The sequence below is a fragment of the Rhinoraja longicauda genome, chromosome 16, assembly GCF_053455715.1.
Source record: "Rhinoraja longicauda isolate Sanriku21f chromosome 16, sRhiLon1.1, whole genome shotgun sequence".
In the NCBI taxonomy this organism is placed as follows: Eukaryota; Metazoa; Chordata; class Chondrichthyes; order Rajiformes; family Arhynchobatidae; genus Rhinoraja; species Rhinoraja longicauda.
In genome coordinates, this window is record NC_135968.1 from 32,064,204 (window position 1) to 32,085,306 (window position 21,103).

At 40.1% G+C, this 21,103-nt stretch overlaps 2 protein-coding genes across 3 annotated transcripts in view; one reads left to right on the forward strand and one right to left on the reverse strand.

Moving 5' to 3' along the window:
• The window catches only part of adam9b (ADAM metallopeptidase domain 9b), a 42,592-nt gene extending 39,518 nt beyond the window's left edge, over positions 1 to 3,074 (forward strand). The window contains exons 21-22 of the mRNA XM_078413559.1: positions 268 to 317; positions 2,913 to 3,074. Coding sequence (XP_078269685.1) covers positions 268 to 317; positions 2,913 to 3,003 — 141 coding nt within the window. The 3' untranslated portion in view covers positions 3,004 to 3,074. The remainder of the gene's footprint in view (positions 1 to 267; positions 318 to 2,912) is intronic.
• Positions 273 to 20,846, reverse strand: pstk (phosphoseryl-tRNA kinase). 2 transcript variants are annotated; one of them, XM_078413561.1, is made up of 7 exons: positions 20,616 to 20,846; positions 17,931 to 18,219; positions 16,179 to 16,380; positions 14,848 to 14,923; positions 12,953 to 13,046; positions 10,952 to 11,172; positions 273 to 1,146 (listed from the first exon to the last, which is right to left on the reverse strand). In XM_078413561.1, the coding sequence occupies exons 1-6, from the start codon at positions 20,814 to 20,816 to the stop codon at positions 10,961 to 10,963; spliced, it is 1,074 nt and encodes a 357-aa protein (XP_078269687.1). In that variant the 5' UTR covers positions 20,817 to 20,846; the 3' UTR covers positions 273 to 1,146; positions 10,952 to 10,960. The 2 variants fall into 2 exon arrangements, with proteins under 2 accessions (XP_078269687.1, XP_078269686.1); XM_078413560.1 differs by lacking the exon at positions 273 to 1,146 and having other exon boundaries at positions 8,675 to 11,172.
• Between the last annotated feature and the right edge of the window lie 257 nt (positions 20,847 to 21,103).

Below are 21,103 nucleotides of genomic sequence, written 5' to 3' on the forward strand. Positions count from 1 at the left end.
AGCCATACCTCCAGGCTAATCATTTTTATGAAGTGATTATACATATGGATGGAGGCTTTGTATAATAGTTTTAGATGGCATCATGTAATATGGCAGCACATTCATATTAACATTACTGCTTTTGATTTCCCATCCATGCAATCAATAGTGGGAAGCAATGGTGATTTTTTTGTGAAATGATCATGCAGATGCATAGTTTAATATTTTATGATTAAGGTTAAAAAAAAAGTGTGATTAACATGCTAGTTTCTTTTGCTTTATTTCTAGCCTATTCCTACAACAAGGACAAATGTCTATGCGAATTATCCTCCACAGAGGTACATATACTGAACATAAATGCTGCTGTGTCAGTCTTTCCACAGTTTGAATTCATCCAAATGGAAACGGCACTGAGGGTAGAGCAACAGGCTCACAGTTTCCGTAACCCGCGTTCAATCCTGAACTCTGGTGTTGTGTCTGTATGGAGGTTGCAGGTTCTTCCTGTGATGACATAGGTTTCCTCCAGGTGCTTTTTTGTTACCCGACAAACCAAAAAACATGTAGGCTGCTGGTTTAATTGGCCATTGCTAACTGCTCCGTGGTGGCAGCCTTGAGACATAGTTAGGAAATTGGCAAGAAGACGGGGAGACGCAAAGTAAAGACAAAAGGAACACATTCTGTTGGCAAAACGTGCTCCCCAAAGATCTATAACAAGATCCAGCTTTTCACCATATTTACCTATGACCTGGTCGAATGCTTTGATGACATCAAATCTGTGTTGGAATTATTAACAAAGTACAGTTTTTGGAGATGTAAGGATCTTCAGCTGCCATTTTATACAAAAAAATACACGAAGTGCTGGAATAACTCAAGTGGGAGGGATAGAGGAGGAGGCCAGATAGCACCTCTGAAGAACATGGATAGGTGTCATTGTGGGTCAACAAAAGTCCCGACCCAAAACGTTATCTATCCATGTTCTCCAGAGATGCTGCCGGACCTGCTGAATTACTCCAGCAATTTGCGTCTTTAAAAAAATATTTTGTTAATTTCCTGAGTACTGACTCAACAAGCACTTAACAGAACTGCCACGGTGGTGATTTTGTCTTGTCATTTGAGGCTAGTTATCAGCCAGGAACTTGTTCTGTAAGATGGTTCTTGTGTTCCTTTCTGTTGAACAAGAAGAATTTATGTTACAATACTGTCAACTATTGTGTCATAAATCTTTCTTCTTGGTCTTTTAGAAATGGTACATTTCCAAATTACTTGTATAAAAGTTTATTGTGGAATTGAGTATCATCAGCCTGCACATGGAATATTTTGTTTGGAAGATACAGAAAGTCAAGTCAAGTCAAGTTTATTTGTATAGCACATTTAAAAACAACCCACGTTGACCAAAGTGCTGCACATCTGATTAGTAAAAAAAAAAAAAGAACCATACAGCGCGGCTCGGCCGCGGGACTGAACAGCGCCCGGTGCGGCTCGGCCGCGGGGCCGTACCGGGCGCTGTTCAGTCCCGCGGCCGAGCCGCGCCGGGCGATGGAAGGCCCCGCGGAAGAGACCTAAAAAAAAAAGAAAGATTTCCCCCACCCACCCTCACCACCCCCATACCCACCCACCCTCACCATCCCCCCCACCCTCACCACCCCCCCCACCCTCACCACCCCCCCCACCCTCACCAACCCCCCTCACCCTCACCAACCCCCCTCACCCTCACCACCCCCCCCCACCCTCACCACCCCCCCCCACCCTCACCACCCCCCCCCCACCCTCACCACCCCCCCCTCACCCTCACCACCCCCCCCCCCACCCTCACCACCCCCCCCCCACCTTCACCACCCTTTTCTCCAGAGATGCTGACTGTCCCGCTGAGTTACTCCAGCTTTTTGAAAGTGGACAAGGAAAGAGTTATAGTCGAATAGCACACAAGCAGACCTTTTGGTTGAACAGGTCAATATTGCCTAATGTACATCTCTATATTAATCCCATTTACCCTCATTAGGAGCATATCCTTCTATGCCGTGGCAATTCAAGTACTTGTCTAGCTGCTTCTTAAATGTTGTGTATCTGCCTTTACCACATTTTCAGACAGTTCATTCAATGCTCCTACCACCTTGTTTGAAAATAAAATCCCACAGATCTTCTCTAAAATTCCTATCTCTCATCGGAAACCAATGCCCTCGTTTTAAGCCACTCTCACCCATGGTTAAAAATTCTCACTTTCTACCCTGTCCCCTTCATAATTGTGTACACCTCTCTCTCTCTCAGGTCACCCCTCAGCCTGCCCCACTCCCAGGATAACCCAATCTATCCATGATTGTGTACACCTCTCTCTCTCAGGTCACCCCTCAGCCTGCCCCACTCCCAGGATAACCCAATCTATCCATTCCCTTCTAATGCCTGAAATGCTCTCATCTGCGTAACGTCCCAGTGAACCTCCTCTGCAGCTTATCCAGTGCAATCCCCTCCATGCTATGGCGTGATGAACAGAACTGCACACAACATTGGAGAGAAACAAAACATTGAAAATAGCTGAAACACAGACTTTTTGTGGCACATTTCATGATGTCCTAAAACAGTTTACAGCAGCTAAACACCATATCTCATGCAGCAAGCTCCTCTGAGCAGTAAAAGGACAGTGACCTCACAATCTGTTGGTGATGTTGAATGAGAAATAGATACAAGATGTGCTTCGGGTATCATTGCTTGTCTGTGAAGTCATGGCATGGGATCTTTATGTAAGCTGGTAGGGCCTCAACTTAACATCTCATTGAAAGGGAAAGTGTTAGTAAAGTGACAGTTGTAATTTTGTGTTCAAGTCACTGGAGTGGGACTTGAATCTGGAACTTATAAGCTGTGTCATATTTGACTCTTTCTTTTTGGTGCATCGTTACGTTTATATTATCAATAGCTATTGTTTTTCTTTCTTTCTTAAGGTCAAATGCACCAACACCAAGTCAACATATTCCTGTTGTACTTCCACGACCTCCTGTGCCTCTGAGACCTACTGCACCTCCCAGAGTCTAAGCTTGGTCTTCAGCACTCAATGAAAATCTAGTACCTTAATTATATTTTGTTATTTTGCTGATTGCATAAATATCCCAGAAAACAAATATCAAAAATGTACTTGCCTTCAAAATATTATTGCTAATTACAACAATGTCTGTCATAATGCTCTGGGCTTACTCAATGCTGTTGAAGTTTTATGGGAAATGCAGTGCTTTATTGTCACAACTGGGATAACATTAGACTTTAGGAAGCAAAGCTATAGTTTCAAGAATATTGTGTTTATATGGAACAATGTAGACAAAACTGAAATTGCCAGAGATAGTCAACTCATAGTTGCCTAGTTTCCCTACTTAGAAAATAACTGATGTAGAGAATTATGAAAATAAGAAAAATTGTAGGTTTATAATATGTTTAACCCAAGAGCTTACATACTGCAGAAGCAGGGTGGGAAAAGAGTGATGGGAACATAATGATGGGAACTTAAGGATCATGTTAGGAACAACCATAGAGTCATACATCGTGGTGACAGGCCCTTCAGCCCAACATACCCACACCGGCTAACATGTCTACAGTAGTCCCACGTATCTGCATTTGGCCCATAACACTCTAAACCTTATCCTATCCATGTATCTGTCTAAATGTTTCTGAGATAGCGTTTCTTAAAACATTGCAAAAGTATCTGCCTTAACTACCTCCTCCAGGTTACCCCCCCAGGTTTCTATTAATCCTTTCTGCCTTACGCTGAGCCTATATCCTCAGGTTCTCCATTCCCCCACTCTGGGGAAGAGGCTCTGTGCATTTACCCGATCTATTCCTCTCATGATTTTGTACACCTCTATAAGATCACCCCTCATCATCCTGCACTCCAAGCTTTCGAAAAAAGTTTGAAAGGTTTAGATTTCGAAGGTGCTTAGATTACAAGGCAGTAAAAATAAGCTAAAAATAGCTAAAGTAAAAATAAACATTGGAAGTTGGAAACAGGCTGAGGGCAATAAACCTGAACACTAAATAGAGGTGTCTTTCATTGCACCCAAATGGGAGAATAGTGTTGTAAATATCAGGAAACGGAAGATTAAAAATAACTGCAGGAAAAAGCAAGGATAAAAGACTTCAGAGAGACATTGATCTCTTCAGAGACATAAATTATTTCAAAATGTAAAATCTGGACGTGAGAATATAAAATGGTGTGGGTGCTGCAAATCATTGAACACTGGGTTCTCTCAGTGTTTCTCATTGCATACTGTTAAGGCCTTGAATGACCTGACTTGTTTGAGAAACTCACCTCTGCTCTACATGATTTTCTTTGTATCTGTCCCTATCTGAGCAATTATTAAACGGTCAACTGCAACCCGCATGAAAGCCAGATTCAGCGTATAGATTAAACACAAAATTTCCAATAAAAAATCACTAGTGTACTTCAAAATTTGGATTACATAATTCCATGTATGAGCTGCATATGAGGTTGCACAGCCAACCTAGTCATCCACAACACCTTTCTGACATAAGATAGGGATGCCGCTGCTGATGTAGGACTGCAAAATTCAGTTCCAAATAGCCAGAATATGCCACACTTACTCCGCCTATCTAAAATAGAGTGTAGAGTGTCCTAACCAGTGAACTTTATAAAGGTCAAGAAAAGTACTGGATTTTTTGACGTATAATTGTGGGACTAGCTAAACCTAAAGTTCCACTATGGGCTCCTCAGAAATTCTGGACCACTGCTGCTTATCCCACTTCTTGTCATTGCCTTTCAGCTAGTTCACCATCACAACCTACTTGTTTACTGTCCTCTCCAAATGGGTTCCTATTGTTATCCTAAGGCCACAGACTGAAGTGGACTTGAGGAGACCATTGCTCCATCACACTCAGGGCAGTTAAATTGCTTGAGAGGTATAACCAATTTGTTGTTTTGCCTTTGTTTATTTTGTATTTATTTACTTAGCCATTTTCTCATTTATGGTTGCCTTTGGTATATTTGGCTAGATTTATCTTCTAATTACTGCTGTTCTAGTTACACAGACCTACAGCATGTATATTTTTAATGCAGAATGATTTTTAATCAAAAGTGAAAAATAGTTGCTTCCACGTTAGCATGATCAGAGACACCAAGATCAAAATTAATAGAGGGAAGAAAGCAGTCAATTTGTTAGCAACTAGTTTTCGCTTTCTGGAAGAATTAAATCAAATTGGTTGAAATGCTGGTGAATTTTGTTACTTTAACACTGATTTAGCCTGAAATATTTTAAAGATGCTACTCCAAACTGACCCAGAGAATTCTTGAGAACTTCAATAGATCTACAGCTAAATTGCCTTAAGCCTTTTGTTTGAATTTATGAGTCAACGAAAATGAAAAATGAAATGTTAATACTCTTAATATATATCAAAACACCATTCTATTGAATTAAAAAATTATTAATATTTACATTATTATAATCTAATTTTATTTGAACTATTGAGCAAAGAGTTAAAAATGTATCATTTGAACCATGGTGTGTCCATTTTCTACAAATCCAAATTAAAGTCTGCTGCTGAGGGCAGATTAACTGTTCGGATTTTGCACGTGAAAGTTTCCTCCAATGGTATGAGTTCTTGATGGTATATGTCACTTTCCACTTATAGTGATTCAAACATATCATATCATATCATATATATACAGCCGGAAACAGGCCTTTTCGGCCCACCAAGTCCGTGCCGCCCAGTGATCCCCGTACATTAACACTATCCTACACCCACTGGGGACAATTTTTACATTTACCCAGCCAATTAACCTACATACCTGTACGTCTTTGGAGTGTGGGAGGAAACCGAAGATCTCGGAGAAAACCCATGCAGGTCACGGGGAGAACGTACAAACTCCTTACAGTGCAGTACCCGTAGTCAGGATCGAACCTGAGTCTCCGGCGCTGCATTCGCTGTAAAGCAGCAACTCTACCGCTGCGCTACCGTGCCGCCCCACATCTTACATCAATAAACTCCTGACTAACCATGTTTATCTTTCACTAGTGTGGTTATTACTAAATTTGAGCAGACATGATGTAATTAAGAAAGCTGAAAAATTAAGAGAATAATAAAACCCTGTTTAAACTTAAAGATGCATTCTCAACACACTAGATTTACTTGTGACTACTTTGTGACAAGAATATCCACAACGCAAAGTGCTTCGTTAAGTATTAATATTATATTCTTATATATAACTTTTTGTTCTTTGGAAAATAAATTCCCACAGAATGCCTCTTGGACATCAACAAGAATGAAGCCGACATTAAATGCAGTGGCAAGGTCTGAGATTGATTAGTAGGATTTGTTTCCTTGCCAATTACACACTTATTCTTTGAAAAGTGTGATTGAAATCATCCAATGAGTTTTGCAATAAAGATGCAACTCAATGGTTGCACAAGGCTCTGAAATTCAAATCAATTAAAGTCAGTGGAACTGAATAAGGAGACAGAGTACCATCAGTCGCAAGTGTACAGGCACATTTAGCACGAGTACTTTTTGCTGTCTGGCCTGTTGAAACACCTTGAGTGTTTTGCCTATAAAGACAAAGAATAGAGATTGATCTCAATACTGATAGGTTTGGATAGCTTGCAAAACAAAGCTTTTCACGACACGTAACAATAATAAACCTGCCTAAACTTTGCTCCAGTTAGCCAAAATTTTAGTTTTAAACAGATTGAAGTCAAGTCTCCAGTAGGTGTTATGTACAAGAGGAATGTATCGAATGTAAAAAAGTACATGTCGAGAGACACTCGAATCGAGGGCCAAAGTCCACCGAGAGTTACCGATTCAGAGGGACCAGCAGACATCCCTGAGGTGAAGACCGGTGTTTCAACATCACTGAGACGCAGATGTGACATTGGCGACGAGGATGGGATCCGAACCCACGCGTGCATGATGATCTTCGCCTCCACATTTCCTACACGTTCTACCTTTTGCTGGACAACATGCATCTTTCCCTACGTGACCCATGTTGCCACACCTGTAACACTCAATAACATAATGAGTAAAGAATTGGGGGAAAGAACACAGTAATTTAAAGTTTAATTCTGGTAAAGGAGGGATGTCATGATGATGAGTCATTATGTTGATATGCAAATATCGTGACATGTGTATCAGGTGACCGGAGAGTGGGAGAGTGTGCTTGCAGTGTGTGCTGAAGGCTGCAAGGCCTGGATGGTCGCAGTCGGGAGAAACAATAAACATAGAAACTAAGTAATGTAATCACCACGGATTGTGTCTGCTTCATTATTACACATCTGAGACACAGATGTGACAAGCTCTTCCCTCATGCCTCCATAGTACCCTTTGCTCAACTGTAATACTGACACTTCTGATTTTCCCTGCTCCCTCTCAAATTGTAGATTAAAACTGATCATATAATGATCACTACCTATTGGCTCCTTTACCTCGAGTTCCCTTATCAAATCCGGTTCATTACACAACACTAAATCCAAAATTGCCTTCTCCCTGGTAGGCTCCAGTACAAGCTGTTCTAAGAAACCATCTCGGAAGCACTCCACAAACTCCCTTTCTTGGGGTCCATTACCAAACTGATTTTCCCAGTCTACCTGCATGTTGAAATCTCCCATAACCGCCGTCGCATTACCTTTGTTACATGACAATAAATAAACTAAACTAAAATGTTATTCATTTGTTTAAGAAGGGAAGTAGGGAAATCCAGGAAATTATAGACCTGTGAGCTTCACACCTGGGGTTGAGAAGCTATTGGAGAGGATTCTTCAGGATAGCATTGTCTCATTGGAAGAGAATGGCCTAATTAGCGAGTCAGCAAGTCTTTGTCCTTTGCCGATCATATCTTATGAACTCGATTTTTAGTTTTTTAGGGGGGCGGTGAAGGTGATCGATGAGGGTAGAACAGTGGTGCTGTCCGCTGATATGCTTACCTTCATTGGATGTGACATTGAATATAAGCATCAGGAAGTCATGATGCAACATTAAAGGACTTAGGTGAGGCTGCACTTGGATCATTGTATGGAATTCTGTTCGCCCCATGACAAGAAGGATGAGGACGCTTTGGTGAGAATGCAGACGAGGTTTACCAGAATGCTGCCTGGATTAGAGGGTATTACCTATAAAATGGAAAATCACAAATGTGACCACTGTTTAAGAAGGGAACGAGGCAAAAGAATGGCACATAGGCCAATTAGTCTGACCACTCTGGGGAGTCTATTATTAAGGATAAGGTTTTGCCATACTTGCAAGCGCATGATAAAATAGGCCAAAGTCAGTATGGTTTTTGTAAAGGGGAGATCTTGCTGACAAATCATGCAAGATAAGACAAAGGAGAGTCAGTGGATGTTGTTTACTTGGATTTTCAGAAGGCATTTGATAACGTGATAAAGATTGGGAATAAAGGGGGCCTTTTCTGATTGGCTGCCAGTGACTCGTGTTATTCGGCAGGGGTCAGTGTTGGGTCTACTGCTTTGGAAACCCAAGTGGTCACAGGGAGAACGTGCAAACTTCCCACAGACTGCACTGAGGTCAGGATCAAACTCAGGTCTCAGGTGTAGTGAGGCGGCACCTCTACTAGCTGCACCACTGTGCTGCCCTTTTCTATATTCTATGTTTTATGTACGGAAATATCAAGTGCTGCACAACTACCAAGTTATGCTGCAACAACAGAACTAAAAGAAGAATTTATGTTTTGTCATTCATTTCCTATGCTACAAAATGGTAAAGAGCTTTCAAACCAGTATTTTTATGCAAGACACAAGACTTGGTGAGGAAATCCATATTGTTCCTGTCAATATTACACAAGTGTGTGGTCATCAACATTTCACAGTAGTCATGTGGGACTGTGCTAGATTTAGATGATCTGCAGAAGCTCTCATGAATGGGTGGCACAATGGCGCAGCGGTAAAGTTGCTGCTTTTCAGTGCCAGAGCCCAGGATCGATCCTGACTACAGGTGCTGTCTAAACAGAGTTTGTACATGATCTGCGTGGATGTTATCTGGGATCTCCGGTTTCCTCCCTCACTCCAAAGACGTATAGGTTTGTAGGTTAATTGACTTGGCATGAATTGTCCTTAGTGTGTGTAGGACAGTGTTAGTTTGTGGGGATTGTTGGTCGGCACGGATTCAGTGGACCAAAGGACCTGTTTCCGGGCTGTATCTCTAAAGTAAACTAATAGTTTAAGAAGCGTTAGGTACATCAGACGTTTACTCAAACCTTATTTGTCAGCAGACATTTATTCAGACTTTATATAAAAACTCAAGTTGAAAAGTCAATAATTCAAGCAAAGGGATCCAAACTCAAAAAATGAATTAATGCATGTGGGGTCATAAATACTCAAAACCACACAAATAATCATTCTAACAGAAGCTTCAGATACAGGTAAAGTATATGTTTTGGGGAGACCTTCACTTAAAGTTCAAGAGTATGGAACTTTAATTTTCTCGCTATTTAAGAAGGACTCGTACTTATCTCCAGTAAAGGCGCACCATGCGTTCAAAGTTACAGCATTGTAAAACAGAGTGGTACTCCATTTCCAATGAATGCTCTAAAATAATTCAGCTAAACGCAGCAACTTCCAATGTATAATTGCATTGACAACTAATCACCTAATCAACTTCATCAGTCATTATTTTATGCAGCATTCCAGTCCTTTGCTAAAACTGCTGATTTCACAAAATATTACTCTTAGGCAGTTCTGTAATTGTGCATGATCTGTCATAGTATTGTGATCCAGTTCCCCCCCCCCCCCTGCAGTAAATTGCCTTGCCTTTAAAACTTTTTGCTAAAACGATAAAATTGTTTCAGAGAAAATGATTACCAAGGATGGGGTTTTTTTCTGAGAATCAAGGAGGAACAAATTTAAATTAAATACTTTTCAATTAGCTACTCACATCATTCTTTTCTGAAGCCTTACAATCTGATCCTATTTATCATTGAAATCCAAGGGGAGTCTGGCAGTGAAGGACTTCACTGACTGTTTAGGAAATTGTCAGTGAAGCTTGAGCAGCAAGTCCAGCACCTTTACATTCTTGCAGAAGTCCCAATATTTACTTGCTAACACCAAAATCCTAGCAAACTCCAGGCCAAAATGATAGAAAGACAACAAAGTTAGTATCCCAATTTTAAACTGTATAAGCTGTGTAGACTCTCAAATATTTTGTAAAAACTAACTTGGGTTATTCATCTCCTCTTGTAACATATTTACTTATTACAATTTCTGAACATATTTTCATAAAAAGTCCAATATTTACAGATGTAACTGAATTTTCCCCAAACAAATGGGGAAAATGTCTCTGTATTCTTAAAAAGGGCAAATGTTCAGCCCCGTCCATTAAACAGACATTAAACTGTCCATTGAATTTGGTATCAGATAATGATTATGTTCCTGTTATTTAGATGTGCACTAAATTAATTACTTGTTCAATTACCACACCCTTGCCATCATGCTTTTGTTATTTACTTTCTCTACATCCTACCCGTAGCAGCCTTTCTCTGCATCTTAACATTTATTCAAATCTCTGCATCCTCAGAGCATTTCTAACTTGTTTTTATTTCAGCTTTCCAGCATCCACAGTACTTTACTCATGTACATTTTCTGAAACTTGTAAACTTTTTTTCAATCTTTGAACAGATATAATTATATCATCATATCATATCATATATCTACAGCCGGAAACAGGCCTTTTCGGCCCTCCAAGTCCGTGCCGCCCAGTGATCCCCGTACATTAACACTATCCTACACCCACTAGGGACAATTTTTACATTTACCCAGCCAATTAACCTACATACCTGTACGTCTTTGGACCTATACATTGACCTATACATTGCACAACAATGATATATACTTTATTTCGGTACACCTGATCTTTACAATAGCAATTCTGCATAGTTCTCCAGCAAATAACCTGACTTTTCCAAGTCAAACTCTCATAGCTAAGATGGAGTACTGAGACAGGTTAAACTCTGGGCTGCAGACAAATTGGACAGTACCATGCATTGTTAACTTGGGGATTTTAGAAAATTCCTCAGAATCTTTTCCTTCCTCTGATCAAATTCATGTGTAGCTTCTTTGACGATCACATCAATATCACCACAAAGCTTTATAGGATTTCCCTGGAAGTTGAGATGTCGAAGGTCTTCCAAAAGCTCAGTCTTAAGCTTGTTCAGTTCTTCAGACAGCAACTTCAAATTACGCTTTGAAAGGTTCTTAGCTGGAGAATAAATAATTTAACAATGTTGGAAACATTGTGAAAACAAAATATTAAAAGTATGAACATCTTGAAAGCAAATTTAAAAGGCTCCCAGATTCTTATTGGAACAAACTGTACAGTCAAATCTGAACTAATGCCTCATTTTTTCATGGTTTTATTTTCTGTTCGCTGTACTAAACCACGACTTAATCTTATCTAAAGTATTTAATTCCGATTTTTCTTTTTTCATTTATCAATGTGTTTTCAAAAACCATGTTAGAACACATGTAACTGTGTTACACAAAAGCACCAGGTCAAACCAGTCCGACACAAAGGATTACATAGAAAAAAATGGCAAAGACACAGGCACTTCCTCCCAACCATCCCATCCAAATATGCTCTTCTGAAGTCTTCTCTTTATTTATTTAAGTCTGTTAGCATTACCACCTAACCTTTGACCCTTTTATGCTTGTCTAGAATTCTTTAAAATGTATATGTAGAATGTACAATGCCAGCTTAGAATAACTTCACTTCTTCTCAATTCTCTGTGATAGCAAGTTCCATAATCTTCCCACTCATTGGGTGAGGAGATTTTTACTAAAATAATTATTTAATTTCTAGGTGATTATTGTCTAGAGATAGACTATAATTGTCCTTCCTCACATTTGGACACTTTCTCTCACAAAACACAAAGTGCTGGAGGAAGTCAGCGGGTCAGGCAGCGGGTCAGGCAGCGGGTCAGGCAGCGGGTCAGGCAGCGGGTCAGGTGAGGGAATGGACAAGTGATGTTTTGGATCGGGACGCTTTTTCTGTCTGAGTGCACCTAAGGCGATGATCGAACTCAGGTTTTTATTGTTGCAAGACGGTAGTTCTAACTGCTGCAGCATTGTGCAGCGAGGTGGGCCGTCAGAATCTCCCGGAGAGCACCGCGGAGTCATCCAGTGGCGGGTGGCCGAGGATGGGCCCGCGTAAATGCTGCTGGTTGGACGGGCCCGCGGTGGGTGCCGGAGGCCGATCGGGGGCTGCCGAGAACAAAGAGGGCCCAGCGTGGGAGGCGCAGATGAGAACAAAGAGGGACTCGGCGTGGGGGTGATCACCGAGAGAACAAAGAGGGATCATTGGGACTACATTGAACACTTTGTAACTTTGTCGGCATCCTATACGTGGCAATTCTTTGCATACTTTGTGTATGGTATGCAAAACAAAGAATTTCTGTGACATGTCACGTGATAAAGAATCAATCGATCAATTAGTCACTTTAGCCTGTGTGTGAAAGTACTTCCACTGTTCTGTTACTGAGAGATTAACCAGACTTTTAGCCAGCAAAAATGAAGAAAAGACAATACAAATCCAATCGTTCCCTAGCATCTGCAGGCTTTTTTTTCTTTCTCGTTGGAAAGATATAGAAAATATTGAAAATAGGCAGCTGGTCAAGCAGTTTCAATGAAAGACGAATAAGAGTTAATGCTTTAGGTTAATGACTTGATGAATCTTTGTCCACAGCTGCTGTCTATCTGGTATTTCCAGCAATTTTGTTTTTTTATTTAAGATTTATGGTATCTGCAATTTTTTTAACTTTATCTTGCTTTTGTGAAGTTACTTTGAACCTTTCCTGGTACCTCTATATTTTCTGCACAATACAGAGAATGAACTAGGCACAGTTTCCAAATGATACAAATTATTATAAAGGTTTAACACAACTTCTCAGCTTTACAATTCTCTCGCTTAAAATGAACAATAGTGCTTGGTTTTCTTTTCATGATGAATTTATGAGCGTGTTTTCACAATATATTAGATGTACCTTTTGCAGTTTTCATGGAGTGAGATACCAAGCGACGGAAGGCTTGATCAGCTTGATGAAGAGCACTAGCAGCACAAATGGCACGATCTCTCTCCTGTGTTATAACCAAAGGCAAATATTTCAAATAATTATATAATTAAGCCAAATTATTGTTGTTGGATTAAATGTATTTTTGCAATTTTAAATTAAACCTTTACTATGGCTCTGCCAAAATTGTCAATGTACTTGGTCAGTACAGCAGGAAAGAGCAGCATTAATCCAAGCACATCTTTACATGTAGAGGCTGCCTCCAGCAGTTCCCCAGCAAAATTCTCTGGAAAAGTGACTTGACCCTCACCTGCATGGCCTGCATATGGTGGGAACTCTTGGATGCAAGACTCTTTACATGGTGGGGCCAGAATTACCTTTGCCCTGACAATTGTTGAAAATGAGTTTGAGAGCTAACAAAGCTAGTCTTCCTGGCTTAAACAGCTGTCAAACACATAAAAATGCAGTAAATTATTCTGAATGTAAACCTTCACAGCATTTATCCAACTTAAAAATGGCACCGGGTGGCACCACCAGCAGTGGCTGCCTCGCCAACAGTCTGTCTGTCCTTTATTCTGTTTTTGTTATTTTAAGTATGTGTTAAAAGTATGTTTTAGTGTTCCTTAGTTTGTTTTATGTGTGTGGGGGGGGGGGTATTCCACTTTCTCTACACATTAGCAGCAAATTTCAGAGCCCAATTAACCTACACATCTTTGTGATGTGGGAAGAAACAGGAGGACCCAGAGGAAACCCACATGGTCCCAGGGAGAACGTGCAAACTGCAAGGTCAAGATCGAACCCGGGTCTCTGGCGTGTGGGACAGCAGTTCTACCAACTGTGCCACTTGGCAGGTGCTGCGGACAGAAGTTGCTTCCAAATTTTTGGGGTGAATACTTGAGGTTGCTTTATGGAGAGATGACTGAGAGCAAATGGTCATATGATGGATTGAAAGAGGTTCAAATATTCTATTAAAACAGTTTCAACACTGGCACACACCACTGGGTACAAGCATTTGATTGTTCTGTTTGGCATTCCTACATAAAAAGTGGTCCTCATCCATTAGAGGAAGCTAGGATGGAGGAAGCAAAGATAATCTCACAAATCAAGAACCACTATGCTACAGCATTCCCACACTTCGTCACCTAGGTTGAGATAAGGTTTCGACCCTAGGTTGGTCTAATCAGCCATATCCGTACACATCACAACATTGCAGACTGGATATCACGGTCTTATTCAAGAATGAGTGACAAAGTCTCACAAATTGTTGAGTCTTTTCCTAAAGCTGGCTGGGTATGGCTGGTTAACATCTTTTGAAGTGTGCTATTTGTACCTAAAAATTACAATCAGTATTCCATTAGAAGCAGGCAAGCTGCCAGGTACACATTGACAGGCTCACTTTATATCTCCACTAAATTACCCCATTGCCAACTGGTTTCTTGCTCGACAAAAGGCAATAAACACTTCAATAGTTAATTATATTAAATAACAAAATAGTACATTCAAAATACCATTTTCCAGTTCAGATCAGAGGAGACCCCTCAACGTTGACATTTTCTGTTAATATTTCAGCATCTACAGAAGTTAGCTTTTGAAAGCACTGCAGGTCTTCAACCAATATTACAGAAATAAATGCTGCTTATGGACTTTCTCATCTAAAAACACTGGAGAACTTTTCCATTAGGAAACAATAAGTTCCATCTAGGTTACGAAGCGAAACACTTCAAAAGTTTACAGTTGTAAATCAATTATATAATAAATTTTCTTCTACCGAAAAGCTGATCTATGTACATCTAACATAAACATAACTAAGCTAACATTTAAAAGTATATTTACTAAACATGGTAAATGGTGTAAACCAGTACAATTACCTTTTGTTCATTGTTTTCTTCGAATGGCGTCTCTGGATTTTCTATTGAACTGTCAAATAGTGCAAATACCGTTTGCCTGTAAAACAAATTAGGGTAAATGGATATGAAATTAAGCAGTAAAATTAATGTATAATACTGTACTTAAACTTTATATATGAGAAAGAGATCTGACATCTTTTGGACAGCATTATTAAGAAAAATATATTTCTTAGCCAGTTTAACCCCAGTGATAGCAAATCATAAATAAACATTATGAAAGTATACCAGGAGAATTGTATTTTCAAAATTCCCAGTTTACTTTATCAAATGCTTTTGTACTGTTTCCAGAAACAATACCGGAAGCAGTTTGGTCATTAATGCCAAATGAAATAAATAGCATAAATGACCAAACTCTTCACTCATTTATGAACACACAATTGCCTATGCCATTCCCAGCTAGCATTGGTAACAACTGTTGGTACTGAATTGTTAAATGGCTATCTGCAGACATGTTGGAATATATCTGGAGCTGGCACCCTATCCGGTTCTACATTCCTTAAAGCCTGTGTACACCAAAACAAATTACTGTGACAATTGCTGTGAGATCACTTATTTTAGAGCAGAATGGAAATTACATTGTTTTACACTGGGAAATTGTAGGAATGAAATTGTCTGGCATTCTTCACAAAAAACAAAAACCATGTATACATGATATCAGTGCATTACTTTCATTATTAATCGAAAGCAAAACGATACTTTTTAAATGGCTACTTTCTTATTTATCATGAGAGGAGGCTGCCATTTGGCTCATCAGGTCAAGGTAGCCTTCCCGTGGTCCCATTACCTCCTTCCAACTTATTCCCTATCATGCTCATCAACTTAAAATTAGTTAGTTAAATATATAGTGTCCCCAGAAAGAAAAGCATATTTCCATTTGTCAAAAGAAATATAAAGTGATGGAGTAACTCAGTGGGTCAGGCAACATCTCTGGAGAACATGGATAGGCGATGTTTTGGGTCGGGACCCTTCTCCAGGGATGCTGCTTGACCCGTTGAGTCACTCCAGCACCAGCAGCTCCTTGTTTCCCCATTTCTCTGTTTTTCCATTTGTCATTTTGGGTTTTGATTATATAACAAATTTTATTTGGAAAGAAGGATAGGTTTGTCAAGGGATAAATATAAATCTACCATCTTATGAACTTCAAAAAAGTTCATGACCTAATGGAAGAAGAGTTACTTTTCAAAACAAAAACTGATGTGCACCTTTCAAAGTAGGATATTTTATAATTTTCCCTACCAAGCATGCATAAGTGTGAAAAACAATTCATACCAATTAGAAAATGAAAAACTTACATCTCATCTTCCATTAAATTCTCTGAATTATTTAATATAATACTGTTCTTTTCCCATGCATTTTTCTCAGGGTCTGGAGGCTGGATTTTTGCTGACATCAGAATTATTGTTTCATCATCTACCAGACAACCCCGCTCACGATTTCTCTTCAGGCATAATTCTAGCGGGCACTCCAGAAACAGCTGCAAGAAGCCTATGGAATCTTTTAGAAAATATGCAGTTGCTGACTATTTTCTCATAGGTATAATTTCTGTAATCATTATTATGAAGTACAATTTTGATTTTGCTATAATTAATGGGTAGAAAAAAAATCATTGGCTGGTCAGCACAGAAGCAAATTCCGACAACATGTCTGACATTGACAAATATTTTAGTTCATTTAAAGGACAATGCAAGTAATGAACATTTTGTAGCATTAGCACAAATCAATCCCAGGTTAGATGCAGTGCGACACATTGATTACACAGCCCAAAAATGTACATTCCTGTATTACATTTTTCTGAATGTTATGTTTTGCACATCTTCTTTAAATGAGGTACCCATTGAGGCATCAAACCCAGATTAATAGTCTGATGGGGCCAGAAGTCCTCCACTCCCCATCAATCCATCACAGGTTTCCTCTTCCCTTCTGAACCCAAGCGGCCATTTTTATCTAGGAAGTCAGAAGACACAGCAAGTCTCGGTACAACTTTCTCCAATCCATTGTTGGCTTAACTACACAAAACATTTATTTGTTAAGTTATTCAATGTAGTAGTCATCATGGCTGAACTCAATCCTGTCCATCCCGTTCCCACTCTCACACAGATTATTGAATAGATATCAAATAGAAAAACTGGCAGATTCTCCCCCACGTCAGTAGTCAATTAAATCAGCCATACTTAATTACTATCCCAGCTAAACAGACTGGTTAAGCCTGGATCCTACCTACTTTGCATACTTCAGTAACACACCACAAGGATTATCCAAGTTTATTTGTCATCTGTCATTGTGGAGGTCTGTTGGAATTGGTTTAAAGTTGCATTAAATAATTTGATCTGGACATTTATAACTATCCTAAAGTTCTGGCCATTACCTATAAGCATTAAGAGATAAGAGCAAATTGTAGCCAACCCACAGTTAGGAACACAACAAGCTTACAGGATTCTTACAATCCAAATAATCTCAATAGTACCACAAATCTTATTGGGACACAGCTTCAACTTTTAGATGAACAGTTTTCAACTTCCCCATTAGTATTCAAGTTCATCAACACAGCCTTAATTTAATAATTGATTTAATAACAGCCTTGGTTCAATAATTGCTAAAGAATGATGGCCTTCAAAAATATTTACGGCACTGATGCAGACTGGTCACATCTTCCCGTCCTGGAGCACACCAGAGGCCAGAAAATATTCTCAGCAACTATGTTATTGTTGATTCTATATCACTATTTTAAGGCAACTGTGTTGGCACCAAAATATTATTTGAATGTACCAGAAAAAATTACTGATGCTGAACTAGAAAATCCTTAAACATTGAATTTCGAAAAAAATGTTACATGAATGGTTGCAAAACCTGCTCAGTTAAGCATGAATAAACATGCTAAATTGGTACATCATCATTGCATTCACAGAAAATACAATCTTTTATTGCTGAGTTTAATAAATAATGTTAATTTTCATTTACTTTGGTAGACAAACTGCTGCTTGTCAAAGGTTTATCAACGCATGCAAATAGGTTGTATTACACAGGTTGTATTGCTGAGAACTTACTTCGCCTCACCATCTGGTAAACCTCATGTCTCATACTTTGATAGTAGAAGTTGTCATCCAAAATTATAACTAAGGGCTTTGAACGTGTGATGCAAATTGTGTACTGCTGCACTCCATGCTGGGTTTTTCCAGAGATAATTTGCTGTTGTTTCAGTGACTCAATGAAATATTCCCACAATGAGTCATTTTCATTGCCCGAAAGAGAAAGGTGGCCATTTTCATTAATAGCCTGAATTAAGCACTCAATATATACCAGCAGTTTATGTCTGTACAATTTCCAAAATGAATCCTGCAAATCAAAATTTAAAAAAAATTAAAGCAATAACTGAACAATGCGTCATATTCAGTGCAAAATAAACATCCGCTTCCTTAAAAAGACACAAAGTGCTGAAGTAACCAGCATCTGCAGTTCCCTATGTCTACGCGCATTCTTCAACCTGGATTTGAGTTAATGGAGATAAAACAGGAAATAACAAAGGCATATTTAGATTGTATGTACTACACCTTGGTGAAATTTTAAGTCTGCAGGATAATAGCTAATCTCATTCAGAATGGGTAATCACTATTCTCATCTTAATCTTATTATGTAGATCCAACATATCAGATAGCTCCAAAACATATCCATCAAACCTTCTTGAAATATGTTCCATTGAAATAAAAATAGACCTAATATAGGTCCATGTTCAACGAATGGAGTGAAAGGAGTAAACAGAGAGAGGAATGGTTGCCTTAACCTTCTTAAAAAAAATCCAATGTTGTCAGGTGTCAGCCATGCTCTACAAGCATCAGAAAGATACTGTGGCCTGGCTTTTGTGTTTTAACAAAGAGCACAAGAACATCAGGTCTCACTGATGTTAAATAGTAAATAAAGCAGCAACTGAGCACAGAACTACTTCAACTTGGGCAGCAAAGTGGCAAAGTTAGTAAAACCACTGTCTCTCAGCACCAGAATCCCATGTTCAATCCTGACCTCAGTTACTGTCTCTGCGAAACTTGCATGTTCTCCTTGCGACTATGTGGGTTTCTTCTGGATGCTCTGTCTTTCTCTGCATTCTGAAGACATTTGGGTTAGTAGGTTATTTGTAGGAAAGAACTGCAGATGCTGGTTTAAATTCTGAAGAAGGGTCTCGACCCAAAACATCACCATTCCTTCTCTCCAGAGATGCTGCCTGTCCCGCTGAGTTACTCCAGCATTTGTCTACCTTGGGCTTGTCGGTTAAACTGCCACTATAAAATTGAATTGAATTGAATTGAATAAGTTTATTGGCCAAGTATGTACACATACAAGGAATGTGCCTTGGTGCTCCACTCGCAAGTAACAACACGAACATACAGTAAACAATTAATAAAGCATAAAACATTAAGAATAAAACATTATAGTTTAAACATGTGAATTAAATAAAATACCAGAGCAAAATGCCCCTAGTATTGTCCCTAGAGGTAGGATTAGCGGGGAATGCATGAGAATATGGGAGAATAATTATGTGGGATTCATGTAGTATTAGTGGGAATGGGCATTGATAGACTCAATGGGCTGAAGTGCCTATCTCCATGATGTATGTGTCAATGAACATAAACCACCTGAATCGGACTATGCACCTCGTTAACATTCTTCAGTAAAATACAGCAGTAAGGTTTTGAATTGTCTTAGATGATTTTAGCTTAGACGATGCCTGGCCTGCTGAGTGTGAGCATGGGGACACTGTCAGCAGCAGCTCCTTAAAAGTATAACTCAGAGCCACCACTCTGGACGAGTTTTTCTTGAATTTGTTTCTATTAACCCGTTCATTCCAGATTTCAAAACAAAATCCATGGGGCCTTAGCTCCAGTTCGTAAACTCTCCAAGATAGCTGCGTCCTTACAGTTACGCTTCATCAAACAATTGATTCGCCTTCAGGTGCTCAGACAATAGATCTCCACACATTTCTCGGCACCTTTACATGTCCTTGCAGCTTTAATATACTCTCCTAAAAACGCAACGTCCCTAAACAAGTCGTCTGTCGACTGATCCACCACCCTCTTGCCTCACAGCCGAGGTCAATTTAGGAAGAAATTGGTGGAATCTGGAACAAACATAAACACATAACAGGGTCTCGACCCGAAACGTCACCCATTCCTTCTCTCCAGAGATGCTGCCAGTCTTGCTGAGTTACTCCAGCATTTTGTGATACCTACGCTGAAGCTCCCAGCGTTCTCGTCTTGTTACGGTCAGCTAATGTTTGATATATATATATATATATATATCTGTAGGAAGGAACTGCAGATGCTGGTTTAAACCGAAGATAGACACAAAAAGCTGGAGTAACTCAGCGGGACAGGCAGCATTTCTGGAGAGGAGGAATGGGTGACGTTTCGGGCTGAGACCTTCACACTGCTTTTTAAAAAAAGACGTCAATCGATAATCTAACAATCTGAAGTGTCTCGACCCGAAAGGTCACACATTCATTCCTTCTCTCCAGAGATGCTGCCTGCCCCGCTGAGTTACTCCAGCTTTTTAAAGTCTATCTACTGTTTGATATTCATTCATGCGGGAGCATTTTGGTGCCTGGAAGGGGCCTGGTGCGCGAAGCACCCAAACAGGCTGCAGTTCTGGTAAAACGGCATAACGTGGTGCTCTTGTGAATGCGAATTACAATGTTTAAACGCTGCTTGTCAAAGGTTTATCAACGCATGCAACATGCTAACCGTTCCAGAGGGGTTGTCCGTTGAAAGGTCGCCGTCGGCCTGCGTTGCGGCCTGGAAAGCCTCCCCTGGAATCACATCATCGTAGCACAGCACCACCGACTGCGCCCTCGGCTGCAGCAGCCCCGGCAGAAGGCGGGTGAGCGTGGTCTTCCCTGCACCTGGCAGGCCGGCGACCAGACACACGCAGCCACCGGCACTCATCCGGCACTGGAGAGCGACACCCCCCCCCCCCCCCCCCGCCCCGCCGACTGAAGCCGGGCCTCCGAGGCCTCCGCCCCTCCAGACAGACGTGCAGCACGACCGTAAACTGTCTAACAATGTAGGAAGGAACTGCAGATGCTGGTTTAAACCGAAGATAGACACACAAAAAAAGCTGGAGCAACTCAGTGGGACAGGCAGCATCTCTGGAGAGAAGGAATAGGTGACGTTTCGGGTCGAGACCCTTCTTCAGACACAAATAATGAACGTTTGACGGAACTGAGCCTTTA

What these genes read in the sequence shown, in the direction of transcription:
- pstk (XM_078413561.1), bottom strand. Translation starts at nt 20,816, where the DNA reads ATGAGTGCCGGTGGCTGCGTGTGTCTGGTCGCCGGCCTGCCAGGTGCA. An exon ending in CGGACAACCCCTCTGGAACG is followed by an intron (nt 18,220 to 20,615) that starts GTTAGCATGTTG and finishes TTTGATTTGCAG; the next exon opens with GATTCATTTTGGAAATTGTA. An exon ending in TTACCAGATGGTGAGGCGAA is followed by an intron (nt 16,381 to 17,930) that starts GTAAGTTCTCAG and finishes ATTTTCTAAAAG; the next exon opens with ATTCCATAGGCTTCTTGCAG.